This window comes from Populus alba, chromosome 10, assembly GCF_005239225.2.
Source record: "Populus alba chromosome 10, ASM523922v2, whole genome shotgun sequence".
Lineage (NCBI taxonomy): Eukaryota > Viridiplantae > Streptophyta > Magnoliopsida > Malpighiales > Salicaceae > Populus > Populus alba.
In genome coordinates, this window is record NC_133293.1 from 12,760,076 (window position 1) to 12,773,975 (window position 13,900).

A 13,900-nucleotide genomic window follows, 5' to 3' on the forward strand; every position below is an offset into this window, starting at 1 on the left:
TTAAGATTTTTTATTGAATTTTTAACCGAATTGATTGGATTGTATATTGACATGTTGGTGGGTATATAAGGTAAAACCAATTTATTATTATTATTTTTTTTGTGTAAAGCGGAGTGAAAAAACAAGTTAATTACAGCCGTGATCAAGCGAGTAGCACAAGATATTCACTAGTTTCTTGAAATTAAATTATGGGAAATTATTTCCTTTGTTTAATAATTATTTTTTAATTGTGACGGAATAAGATGTCAATTAAGATTGTTTTTCTAATTATTATTAATGTGTCTATCCAAATCAGCTTACACGTATCTTAATTAATTTATAGACTCCTGAAGTTAATGACCATATAAAGCTTCCAGTAGTCCTGAGGTTTGTAAAACTTGAACTAATAATCTTTAAAATATAAATTTTGAGTATAATCAGTTAACTACATCCCTTCAAATTTATCAATTAAGATTGTTGAATACATTGGTTATCATTCGAGATTTAGAGTTCAAAAATTATTTATGTCAAGGCTAGTTAATCATCTATTAAATAAAATCTTATAGCCTAATTATGAAGGTTTGCTCTTTTATTTTATTTTTTAATTCAAATCTTGAGGTAAGTAGAATTTATTAAATTCTTATAATATGAGAATGCACTTTTAATTTAATATACATCAGCGGATTTAAGAATAGCCTTCCTGCATAATATATATATATAAAAGATTGAAAAGTGGCTTAAACAAGTGGACTTGCACACACGAGATATTTAACATTATGGCAAATCGCTTTTTGGTCATAAAAAAGCCCACTAATCCTGGGCTTCATAAGGGATGGAAAATCATTAAGCCAATCTCATTATCATCCTAAAAAACAGTATCACCCTCGACATTTGAAGATGATTGTTTTCTAAATAGTAATAAACATTAAAATTAAAATTTTATATTGGATAAATTGACCAGTTCAACCATTTCATCAGTGACTTTCAACACTTTCTTATAAATGTTCAAGAGTGTGATTGAGGATTGTGTTTTAAAATATTTTTTATTTAAAAATATATTATATATTTTATTTTTTTAAAATTATTTTTTACATTAATATATTAAAATAATTAAAAAAAATAAAAAAATAAACAGGTTTATCCGAACACACAAGAGTTTCCGATTTTTGTACCTCTTCTTCGTACCACTGCGGATTGCAACTGTCAAGTGTCAAGACTATACAATCATTTTCCTGCCCCACACTTTAATAATAGCTAGCTGGAAATTTACACAACTGGTGTTAATTAAACAACTATGTCGTCTTGTCTGCAAGAGTTTGGAGGGCTGGCTAGGATTTTCCAGGGAGTTTTATGTACAAAAAACTACTTCAACGCAATATTGTCTGACCAAAAAATCATAAAACAAAATAAAACCAGTTATGTGGCAATGTAACACACATTTTTTCTTTTATTACTGTTTTTTTATCTGTACACGTATGTTGCTTGTTCGTTCTTGGCAACACGTCTTTAAAATCCCACTCTTTGACATAGATGGTTAGATATTTACATATAGAATTTCTACTTATCTACATATTATTTATTAGATAAAAATTTAGATATTCATCACTGAGGGTAGCTAGGGAAGGTTATTGGAATGTAATTTTATGCCATAAACTATTGCATTTCGAAGCAGAACTGCAAAAGCAGTGAGCAGCTGGAACTTGACAAGTAAGCCACAGCCACGGGAAAATCTAATTAACCAGCATTGATCCAACCTCCATTGTGAAAAATAAGCGCGCCCCACAAAAGGCCAGCTGGAGTTTCTGGACAGATAGGTAAATCAAGTGCTGCAAGTTCTTAAAGAATAGGAGCTCAGATGAGTCTTATATTCAAGAAACATGGCGGCAACATAGTTCTCCTCCTGTTATTTTGTTTCTTAGATGCTGGTACATGGCAAGTAGAGCTTCTCTTTGAGTGCAGTTATTTTTTAAAGATTTTTTTTTATACTAAAATACATCTAAATATTTTATTTTTTAAATTAACATATCAAAACAATTTAAAAAATTAAAAAAAAAATTATATTTTTTTTAAAATACAGTAACACGCCATACGCTCTCAGAAAGATGCAGTCAAAGCCTCGCCGAAGCCTAGCTATCAAGATGAAAATTTGCAAGATTCTGGACATTGCACCCGCTTTCAGTAAATATGAAAAACGGAATGGTTCGAATTTTGTCATCCTCAAAATAGAGCAAATTTGGCAGCTTCAGAAAGTTAAGACGAGACAGAAATTCGGTCCAACTGGTATAATAACTGAACCTCCTGAATTTCTCAGTGATTCTTTCGAGGCTACTCCAAAATATTGTGTACACAATCCAAGTCAACCCAGAAAATCAACAGTATCCAAACTCTGCAAATCTCTCAGCACAGAAAGTTGTACATTTTGCAATGTACAAAAGGTTCCCGTATGTTTTCATGGACACAGACAGAATAGCTTGCAAAAGTCGCAAACTAGAGAGAGAATGATTGAAAAAAAAGAGCCTTCACTTCCACTCGAGCAACTGAAATTTCCCCCAACCATGATATCATATAGGAAGAGCAGAGCAGGAAGCACTAGTGCATAAACCACTAAAGAGAGCAAGATGAAGAGTGATGGGACCAGTTTGGAAACCATTAAGACTAAGTGTGCACGTATTCATAAAAATGGATGCATTTATAGCAGCGTTGGACACTGTTCCTCCCGATCAAATAGTGAATTCAGAGTCATCTGCATGATAAAACAATCGCTGGCAGTGAATCATGAACAGATTTGATAAGAAACAGAAAAACTTGAGCAGATAAAACACTAAACAGATTCAATATCAGGAAAAACGTGTTGAGAATATTTCATAAAATTCAGCCAAGATTGAGTGCATTTCATACCAGTACCAGTCTAATACCACATACACAACCCAAATCTTCTTAATCAGCACTAGATAAGACATGTCCATAAGAGTGTTAAAACCTTGACACAGATCAATTTCCAACACCCCATAGCTTCTCTCCCTGGCCTCAACTAACTAATGGAGCTTTCCTTAGCTTATCAAGCTTCCGTTCAAAAACCACAACAATGTCCTTCTTGCCCTCGTCAAGAAGATTTTGTTTCAGATTACTAAACAATTGTGCTGGAGGCCGAATGCCCACATCCAACATCTCCTGAAAGTACGTGCAAGCCTCATCTAGCTTACTCTCATGGCACAAACTATTGATTAATGTAGAGAACATATGCATAACAGGAAGGATTCCCTTGGCCTTCATCTGATCCCAAACCTTTATTGCCATATCCACTCTATCCTCATTGCAAAACATCCTCACTATAATCTCATAGGTACTCACAGATGGCTCACATCCCTCGCAACTCATTTTCTGGAAAACTGAATAAGCAATTTTAGTTTTTCCAGCTCTTATCAGATGGTGAAGTATAATATCATAAGTTCTCGAACTTGGACCAGCCCCACCTTTTCTCATCTCATCAATCGTCCTCTGCACATCATCCATTCTCTCTGACCAGCAATATGCCCCCACAACAGCATTGTAAGTAGGTGCCTCTGGAACAAACCCGCTAGCCTTTGATAGCTCAAAAAACTCAAGCGCTTCACTCAACCTCTTTTCAGCTCCCAATCCATTAATCAAAGTACAATAAATGTGAGGACTAGGCTTGCAGTTCTTCGCTTCCATCTCATGAAACAACTCGATTGCATCATCATACCTCCTAGATTTACAGTGGGCATTGATAAGAATACCGTAAGTGACAACATCCGGTTCAAAGCCCTCATCTTTCATTTCGTTGTAGACTTCCATCAGCCGCGACAAGTTTTTCTCTTGACCCCACCCTTCTAGCAATATCGTATATGACTTAATATCAGCCACAAATCCTCTCTTATTCATTTTATCAAACACCAATTGTGCTCTCTCTACCTGCCTCGACTTACATAAAGTATCAAACAATCTATTAACATCGGATGATTCAATCTTCAATCCAAACTTCTCCATTTTCATAAATGCATCTACTGCCTCTTTAACTTTCCTTGCTCTTGCATATCTCCTTGAAATCAGTGCAAAAGTTTCTTTATTCAGCAACCCTTTTTGCTTCATGTCAGTAACTAAGTTCCATATAACGTTAAACTGCTTGATCTTTCCTAGTGATTCAATCAAGGCATGGTAGCTCTCTGTGCTATATTGAAACCCTTTTTGCTTCTCTGCCCATCTAAAGAACGATAACGCAAGAGCACCTGCATTGCTTAGCTTCTTCAATGCCTCAAAAACCAAACTTGGTGACACTTCCATAGAAGCCTTATTGAGCAAAGCCTCAACGCTAGAATTAGGATTTTTTGATAATAATTTGCAGATATTTTCAGCGTCTTCAACGATTTTATCAGCCAAAACTTGTGGGGTTTGGTTGCTGGCATCAGTAAGGACAAGGGTTTGTTGTAAATCAGTATGGGTTGACTTGTGGACGATAAAATGAGGGTTTAACATAGACCCAAATGGATTCTCAATATTGGGTGTAGAATTGAGAGATAGAGTTTGGTTTTTGATGTTTATAAGTGATCTTAGGACAAAAGGAGAGGAAGAGTAGAGAAGAGAGGGTTTATTTGGTGTTCTTGATAGAAAACTGGAGAATCGAGAGAGAGCCATCGTGAGAGAATCGAGTGTAGTGAAACAACAAAAGGAAAGGAGTGAACTTTGAGAATCTGGGAGAGAGAGACTTGAGATCTTTAGGGTTTATGGTGGCGAACTGGAATTTAACGGATTCTTTAAGACAGCTGTCCTTCCTGGGGCCGCATAAAATAACTTATTTAAATTATTTCTCAGATAAACGGCATCTTTAAATACATGAGTATATTGTAAATTATTTCCTCTAATTTTTTAAAATAAATTACATAATTTTAAAAAATAATTAATTAATCACCAAGTCAATGTTGTTGATCGTGCTTAATTTAATACTTCTTTGCTTCAGAAAAATATCTTCTTTTTTTCCATAATCTTTCCATATTATCTTTTTTTTTTTTTGTTTCTATCTATACTTCTTAAAACAAAAAAACAAATAAAGTAAATTTAAAAAAGATATGAAATTGACAAGACAAGGATACAAAATTGATTTAGAAAGAGAGACTAATTTTAAACCTAGAATGACTATTTAATTCAATTCGTTTTGCAAAACTAGACAAACTTATTTATAATTTACTCATAAATCTATTACATATATGCATCCTAGCCCCGCATCAAATTAGATAATTTCCAGATATATCTAGTGCCACCGTTTCTCCTTCACATGCACTCAATTTTCTGAGCACAAACATCAGGTTTGGATTGTGGACTACGCCTACTCAACGAAAATCAACTGGTTAAACGAGTTGTAATTTTCCAGAGTTGAACCTTTATTGCCAACGCAAACACGCGCACGCGCATATAAAGAGAGAGGATGCGAATAAGAATTTAATGAATGAGCTTCTGTTACAACTTTTGAAGAGTTACTGAGAACAGAATGAACATACAAGGGCGTGCTGTGGGCAGCGTAAAGAGGGAGGTCCTCTTATTGATTCGCACTGTTTACCAGCCCCCATGACAGGACACCATTCAGAAGAACCTCCAGGTGAATTCACTTGTTTCCCTTCGACTCTGCCACTCCCATGAACACTATCATAGCCTGCGAGCGGAGTAGCCCAATAAATGGACCTAAACACCAAAGAATCAACGTCTATTGATGTTAATTCTCCGAAGTGGTTGACAAAATTCAGATGCGGAAAAAACTGCACCGAGTCTCAGACAATAAACCTTTAATATATGCATTTTTCATTTGCACTGATTCATCTGTGAGTTCCATTCATCAAGAAGGTTTTTAATGGTCTCCTTGAACTTCTTAGCCTGAGGACCTGGCTTCACAACATTGACATCACCCCACTGAGAGCAAGGATCAATCCACCAGGTCCTCCGGCCAGTGCACCATGCACCTGGGGCAGCGTGATCACGCCCACGCTTAAGGATCTTCTTGTCCACCTTGTCTAGCACAGGGTCATCCTTCTGAAACTGCCTTGCAAAAGCCACTCCACTTTGAACCATGAGATCATAATCAGATGTATTGAGAAAATGTGGTTCCATCTTTGGAGGATTGTCCCAGACCATATACCTTAGATCACTGTTTAAAGTTGTGTTCTTAAACTCTGGTGCATTGCAAATGACAGAGTGGAAATAGCTTTCTTCGGATAAGACCACATTGTTGAAGTACATAAGAAGGGTTCGAGGAAGATTATCCCAACCAAGAATGCAAAATTCAAGAAATGACCTGCTCAAGATCACCCACGGGGAACCTGCAATAGGAGATATCTGTTACCACACGTAACATTTTCATGAAAGTAAAGCATACACATGCACAACTTTAATTTTAGTTGCATAAACAGCACGCTGCGGACAATAGACTTTGCCTGTGAATACTTTGAAACCATCAGGAGTTGGCCGCTTCTCTGTAGCATGAAATATCTGGCTCCTCCTGGCTAGGTAAATCCCTGGGTCAACTACAATAGGCTGAATTCTTTGAGATCTACAACAAAGTCAAACCAATTGAACTCAGATATAACTAAATCTTTGTGCTGCAGAATTACAATAAAATTTAGTAAGAAGACCTACTCTTTCCATCCAAGGTCACTGGTGTGATCTATGAAATTGAGGTCTCTGCTAACAGAGGAGAAAACATGGGACAAGTCTGCAAGATAACACAAGAAAATATTGGAAGCTCGGAATTCTATCATATGCCAGCATGACACCACACGGTGAGGTCATAAGTGGAAATGAGTGGAATTATTTTCCAAGAGCCTAAAAGATTTCCAACACTTCAGTGTATCTGATACTAGAGGCATGTTGGTGAAATACAAAGCACATAGGAGAAAACAGATTCAAAACCATTCTGTTAGTAAATAGAGACAGTTATTAATTATGAGCTGAGATTCCCATCTAACTTGGATGAGTTTCTAAGTAAGCATTGGACAAGTTAAATCAGCTTCAATTTTTACACAGCAATCATCTGCATTCTTAAGCCTTCCTAACCATTCAATTGTGCAATATGGCCAAGGACAACATTGCATTATGATTTACAGAGCAGGCAAGGCCACACACATGAACATAAAGCTGATGCTACAAAATCTCTAACACATTTCAAACGTATTGTTCTTTTGTAAAGCTATGAAAGGGCATGTGCATCACATTGATGCATTCAGAACCTCTCTGACCCACATATTTGTATCACCAGAAAAGAACCAGACTCCAAATCAGCAAGGGGTTATCAAAGGTATAGACAGCTCATCAGCAACTCTTCATACCAATGAAAACTGCTAAGGACACCCTTATTTCTGCAATGATAAAGGATGGGACTGTATTATGCTTTTATGCAGCTGTGACAGGGCCTCAGGCATGTGCTTTACGCAGATCGGATTCCAATAAACTCTTTTAAACATTAGATTTCATGGGACATGAAGTCACCAACCATTCCAGAAGTATGAATTATCATGCAAAATATGGATATAATCTAAACAGTATTTATAGTCTTTTATCCAATCACATAATTGTTTTGAAACCTGCTTCTGGTACATATTTCCTCTGTCATAGCCAAATAGCTCTGATGCCCTGTCAACACTCTAACCTGAAAAATTCAAAAAACCACTACGAGAACTCTAATCAGTCTTTGCTCTATCGTGCCTCTTCAAAATAAAAGCTCTTTAGTTAAAAAAAAAAAAAAAAAAAAAAAAAAAAAAAAAAAAAAAGAGCTACTTGATTTTTAAGAAGCCTACGCTAAGGCCCCTTCACTTCTTGTCACCTAGCTTAACTCGCAATATTCAACACACTAGCCCGTCTAGACATAGCTATGAATCTAAAAATTGATGAAAACATCAAATATGCATTTTCAAAACCGCCTTTATTCAATCCCTTTTCAAATAACATCCTAGATAAAAAAAATGCACAAGTCCTCTTTGAAAAAAGGTAAGCAACTTTAAGCTTGCACAAGTCATTTGAACACCCTCATCCTCGGTAGTGAAAATGAAAAAAGAGTACCAGTTAAGGCATGTCCTATAATGATATCTTGGTCTGAATCAGAAAAAGAGCATAATTGATGCACTGAGGGCATCCAGGAGGTGAGACTAAAACAATTGTGTAAACCTAAATATCAAATCATGATTTCTCTCATTTAACTTTTGTTAGTCAACTCGGTGCTTTACATTCCCAGCAACCAGTCAACCCCACCCCTTCCCCTCCAAAAACAAAAAAATCCCTTGCAAGCACGCATTTTGTAACACGAGATCAAAAGACCTACATCAGGAATACACTAAAGTCCATTCACGGTAAATACGACAGTGTAAATGTAAACCTGCAATTCTTGTGATCTTGGAACAACTTTTTACAATGGTATCCATCAACATGTGCTGTGAGTGAGTTGCAATATCCAAAAGGCCACTGGTTTAGCTAATACGCAAATATCCTTACTTAAGTAAACCTAATCCTGGCACCAAAAAAAAAACTGCTTTACACTACCAAGAATGACAAATGAAGAAATCGTATTTAGCTTCCATCTAAACTGAGAATTCAAACAGCCTTTCAGAGGCCAATGCACATAAGCAGAATGGGGTTGGAACTTGGTCCTCCATCAACCTACTCTAGCTCAGGTCACAAATAAGTGTGCATCCATGGTTACAAGTTATAATGTGGTGGTCCTCGTCCTGGATAGCATGCAATAATTATTAAGTCAAGCTTTAATAAAAACTTCCGTTCTTGCAAAATCATCCTTCATTACACCTGCATGGAAGACACTTCACTATATTCTCAACCAACTTCTAGCAGGTTCAATAGAAGCTTCTTTTGTGAGGGTTTTCTCACAGAAGTTGTCCAATCCTAGGTCTAACTACAGCATTACAGTTAGCTGCAGGGTTATGGTTAGCTGCATCGTTTTTATATTGATAATTTTATCTGTTCTGGTAAACAGCATACTGTTTAAGTCAAGCTTTGATGAAAAATTCTGTTCTTGCAAAATCAACCTTCATTACAACTGCATGGAAGCCTACTTCACTGTATTCTGAACCACCTTCTAGCAGGTTCAATAGAAGCTTCTTTTTGTGAGGGCTTTCTCACAGAAGTTGCCCAATCCTTGGTCTAACCAGAGCGTTATGGTTACCCTCAGGGTTATGGCTAGGCCATCATGCGTCCTTTCCATTGAGCTTTAAGATGTAAATGCAAGAGATTCCTCATTCAAGAGTCAAAACGAAGAAAGCAAAACTTAAATAGATGCATGGATAAACTCTAAATGAACCACTGAATTTAAATCCAGGTTATTTTTCCAGCATCTCGTCACAGTTCCATACTCAACCAAAAAAATCCAGAAAGGAACAAAACCAACAATCAAAATTAACAAAAAAAAAAAAGCATACCATCCTGAGTTACCAACGGATAATCCATTGCACTCAAAGACACAAACCACGTCCACCCAGCATCCATCCTCAACAAAATGGCAGCAGCACGCAAAATCGCGGCCAGGTTAGAAGAACCCATGTAGGTAAGCCTGCCAGGTTTCCCAACAACGTCCACATTCCCAAAACTCCTAATCGCAGGCACCGCATTTACAGCCCCAACAAGCTTCATTCTCTCCTCGTCAGATGCCTCTGAACCCAAATGCAATAAATAACGGTTTCTTGGGTGATAAACTGCCAGTAATAACCTAAGGATCCGATCCTTATCACCCCTTCCACCTGAGATATAATAGGCAAAAGCAGGAGGGTAGTGGATTCCATGGTGAATTATAGAAGGGAACTGTTTAGAGGAACTGAAAGCAGAGATTGAATAGACTAAGAGAAATAGTAGTGAAAGAAATGCTGAGGAGAAGAGAGTGAAAAGCCATCTTTTCTCTGCTCCCATGATAATAATCCCAACAACACTACCAATGTTGAAGCTGCTCCTTGTTTCTTATGATGGGGCATATGGTGGTGCAAATCAAATCTCAAGTTCAAACCTTTCAGCTAAATTTGAGGTATAGGTAGGAAATAGAAAGATGGATGTGCATCAAAATCAAGTCTTTTTCACTGTACTTCTTGAGATTAGATGGGAAACAAAGATATATCGATGGGTATGGATCAATAAAGACTGGAGCTTTATAGCTAAATTTTGGGTTTTGAAGCACGATGGAGAGATGGGTATCGGTCAAATGAATCGTATTGGATTGACTTTAGTGATTGAGAGAGATGGGTTTGTTGGGATCTTGATGGCGAGCTCTGAGCTATGAATGAACGATGGTGTTAAACTGCTGACGGTGAAAAATATTGGGGGAAAAAGAGAAAGGACCAGCACTGGATTATAAACAACCTGCAAAAAAAAGTTATTCCTCACCCTATTTTAACAGAGACAACTCTATGGACTAATAACATTAATAAATATGTTAAATCTTTTTCTCTCAACGCTACTCTGCTCCTTGTTTTCGCAGGAGTTACTATCAGGCACAGTTTAGAATTACGGTTCCATTATTTTTTTAATTTTTTAAAAAAATAATTTTAATATGTTAATATAAAAAAAATATTATATATATATAATATTTAAAAAACAATTTTTATCGCTTTCTCCAATAAACTCTTAGACTTTATTTATTAATGTGGTACAACCTTTTTTTTTTAATTTTTGAACTTTAAATTGTTTTTTAAAAAACAAATTTGATATATTAATATTAAAAATAAAATTTTAAAAATAAAAAAAATATTATTTTCAGATAAAAACAAATTTTAAAACAATTTATAATTTACTGTCGAACAAGCTTTCAATAGTGTTAGGGTTTTAGGTTGGATTTGTGATGAATGGAAAAATAAAAATGGAGTTTTACGCGATGGATTGATTTTCTTCTCCGAGATTATTTGATGTTTTATAAGTTACAATTTACATCTTTTTCACGTGTGAGCACAGCAGTTTTTTTTTTTTTTTTTGGAGCGTGGGTATGACGCACCACAAATGGAGAACATTTGTCTCTTTTGGGGGTATGAACCCTTCTTCGATTATAAAGATGAACCACGCGCTCCAAGAAATTGTGGCATTGATGATTGATGTGGCATATGTTTTTATATGGTAAACTGTGTTTTTAATTCAAAGTTTTTTCCAACAGCACAGTGGAGAAAAAAAATTCCCAGAAAAGAGTTTATAAACTAGGATTATTTGGCTAGTATACAATATCATACGTAAAAAAATTGTTATAATTTATCCTTTTTAATTCCATCATTATTATCATTTCATCCATTATTTTCTTATAAAAAAATTAAACTTATTTTTTATTTAAACTAATAAAAGAAAAGGAAGATTATTCAATTATTTTTTAACAAGATTAGTTTAATTCCATAATATTATAATTAAAATTAGCTAAAAATAAAAATTGAAATTAAGGGACCAAATGAAATAGGTACAAAGAATGAGGTGGGCACAATAACCAGAAAATAAAAAAAAAAATAGAAATAATAGGATGTCAAATATATACCAAAACATTAATGATGGTGCTTTTAACATCATAGAAATATCTAAACAAAACAAATTTATATATATATATATATATATATATATTAAAATAATAAAAAATACATAAAAAATAATTTTTTAATTTTTTTTGCCTAACAATATTTGGACCGCATTCGCAACATATGACGCGCACAATGTAATCATGGTTAAGCATATTCTTGGTTTATTCAGGTTATAATATCTAAAATAAATACAAATCTAAATTGAAAAGGTAAATTATTTAACGGTCAAGGGTATCATTTTGAAGAGTAGAAGGATATTGTTAGAAGACTTCAAGCCTGGGAGAAGCGTAACGTAGCTGGATTTACAGGGGCAGAAATAAATTTAACATCTCATTTAATTATTTTTTATTGACCGACTGATTTGATGGAGGAGTGGAAACAGGAGGTTGGTATCATTGTTAATAAGTCCAAATGAGAAAAATAAAAGTTGAATAAGGACAGAAATTTTAAAATTCAAATGCCGTCATGGTGCTTATGTACTGGGTTTCCATTTCACAAGTCTTCGACTGGTAAATGGTTGGTTGCATCATGACAGGGATTTATTGAGAATTATTTGTTTTTGTATTTTAAAATTTTTTATTTAAAAAAAAAAAAATTTATTTTAAATTAGCATTATTATTTTAATGTGTTGATGTCAAAAATAATTTTTAAAAAATAAATAAATAATTTTAAAAATATTTAGTACTTTAAAAAACAACCACAATTACATTTTCAAATACATTCCTAGAAGAAAAAAATTTAGCACTCCTCATAAAACACACTTTAATAATGTTTATTTTTTTCTAATTTATATTTTTTTCAATTTTTGTATTTATATTATGTATATTGAAGATTCAACTTCATAATTTTTTTCAATTTATTTTTTATATTATTATCTTAGTTTAATTATATGAGATTGACAGGTTAACTTAGGTTTTTTTATTATTTTTTAATTTTAATTTTATCATTTAATTTTAATTAAAAATTAAGCTTTGTGATTTATTTTGATATATTTTCAGGTTATCTTTATCTTATAACCTGAGTCATGAATTTGACGAGTTAACCCGGATTAACTCAAATTATTTTTTATATTTTTTTTAATTTTATCTTTCAACTTCAGGTTTATTAATAATATAATTTTATAATTTATTTTAATTTACTTGTAAATTTAATTATTATTTTTTTAATTGTTTGTCCTATTCTATAGAGCAGACAAGGGGCAGGGGCTTGCAAGTGGATACCATTCCAGTCAGTCCAAGTAGATGTTAAAAACTCTGGCTGATTACCGGGATGTTTTTCATTCTCCACTGTGTTAGGAAAACAAGGAATAATCCCTTTTTAATAGAAGAATAATTACGAGTCCTATTAGAAGCTTCAGTGAACTTGCTGAATAAAAACTCTTCATGGCACTGAACCCCTAATCTTAACTAGAAGCACCTCTGTTCTCTGCTCTCGTTCAAAACAATTTTCTCAGCCACTTCTACTTATTATGCATCACTATTGTTATCATTTGCCATGGGAACATTATATTTATTGCCGATTAAAAGAAAACGAGGGCTTAAGCTGCTAGCTTCCTTCCTCTCTTGTTTTTTTTTTTTTAAAAAAAAGGGAGTAAAGGTCGTGATGAATTGATGGCCGACTACCTAGCTACATGTTGAAGTTTGGTGAGCTAATAGTGAGAAGAAACAAACAAATACCTTGCAGTGGACAATGTTAGGTAGAAAATTAAGTAATGTTATAAACACCTATTTTTACACTTCATTCGTCGATTTCTTTGCCATCCATCTCGGATGAACGGTCCATGATGTTTGGAATGAATCTGCAACTTCTCTGGCATCCCTCAAAAAGATCCAGATTCATGAATCCTACCATCCCATGAAGAAAATAATAATATTTGTACGCACACGCATGCAGTGAGCTTCTGTCAAATGCTTTATTTCTTCGCTCCCACTGTTCCACGTCCATCCTTTTCGTTTAATTTCAAAAATAAAAAAAGAAAAACGAGGAAGTTAGATTAGCCCACCAGCTCCTGGGTTTGAGCTGTCCTCCTCTCCTTTGTGACCGAAAGAAAAATCAAAGTCAGGCGCCGGCCTCTGAGCAAGGGATGTTTTCCACTCGATCAAAACGTTTTTAATGCAGGAAATAACAAGTGGCAATTAGGTCATTACCTCTTTTTACAGAACGGTGCACTGGCCTTGCCGTGTGGTAATTGGTAGCGGTTTCTGCCATGTTGCTGATTGCTTCAGCAACAGCGTCGAAGCTGACCATTCCCCTCGGGGACATGATCTTCTGCATCGTAAGATTAGATCGTCCGTCCAGTCACTTTGATTTTAGGAGTCCCGAGAACTTAATACTGTACCACTTTCGCAATTCCTTATCAAACACCGTTTGGAACG

At 34.8% G+C, this 13,900-nt stretch overlaps 2 protein-coding genes across 3 annotated transcripts; both read right to left on the reverse strand.

Moving 5' to 3' along the window:
- Positions 1-2,260: 2,260 nt before the first annotated feature.
- On the reverse strand, positions 2,261-4,775 carry LOC118046362 (uncharacterized). Its single transcript, XM_035055230.2, has 2 exons — positions 2,878-4,775; positions 2,261-2,722 (listed from the first exon to the last, which is right to left on the reverse strand). Exon 1 carries the CDS (start codon positions 4,630-4,632, stop codon positions 3,007-3,009), a length of 1,626 nt encoding a protein of 541 aa, XP_034911121.1. The 5' UTR covers positions 4,633-4,775; the 3' UTR covers positions 2,261-2,722; positions 2,878-3,006.
- Positions 4,776-5,322: 547 nt separating this feature from the next.
- On the reverse strand, positions 5,323-10,383 carry LOC118046361 (beta-glucuronosyltransferase GlcAT14A). 2 transcript variants are annotated; one of them, XM_035055229.2, is made up of 5 exons: positions 9,408-10,383; positions 6,622-6,697; positions 6,420-6,535; positions 5,773-6,305; positions 5,323-5,673 (listed from the first exon to the last, which is right to left on the reverse strand). In XM_035055229.2, the coding sequence occupies exons 1-4, from the start codon at positions 9,889-9,891 to the stop codon at positions 5,791-5,793; spliced, it is 1,191 nt and encodes a 396-aa protein (XP_034911120.1). In that variant the 5' UTR covers positions 9,892-10,383; the 3' UTR covers positions 5,323-5,673; positions 5,773-5,790. The 2 variants fall into 2 exon arrangements, with proteins under 2 accessions (XP_034911120.1, XP_034911119.1); XM_035055228.2 differs by having other exon boundaries at positions 5,323-6,305; positions 9,408-10,382.
- Between the last annotated feature and the right edge of the window lie 3,517 nt (positions 10,384-13,900).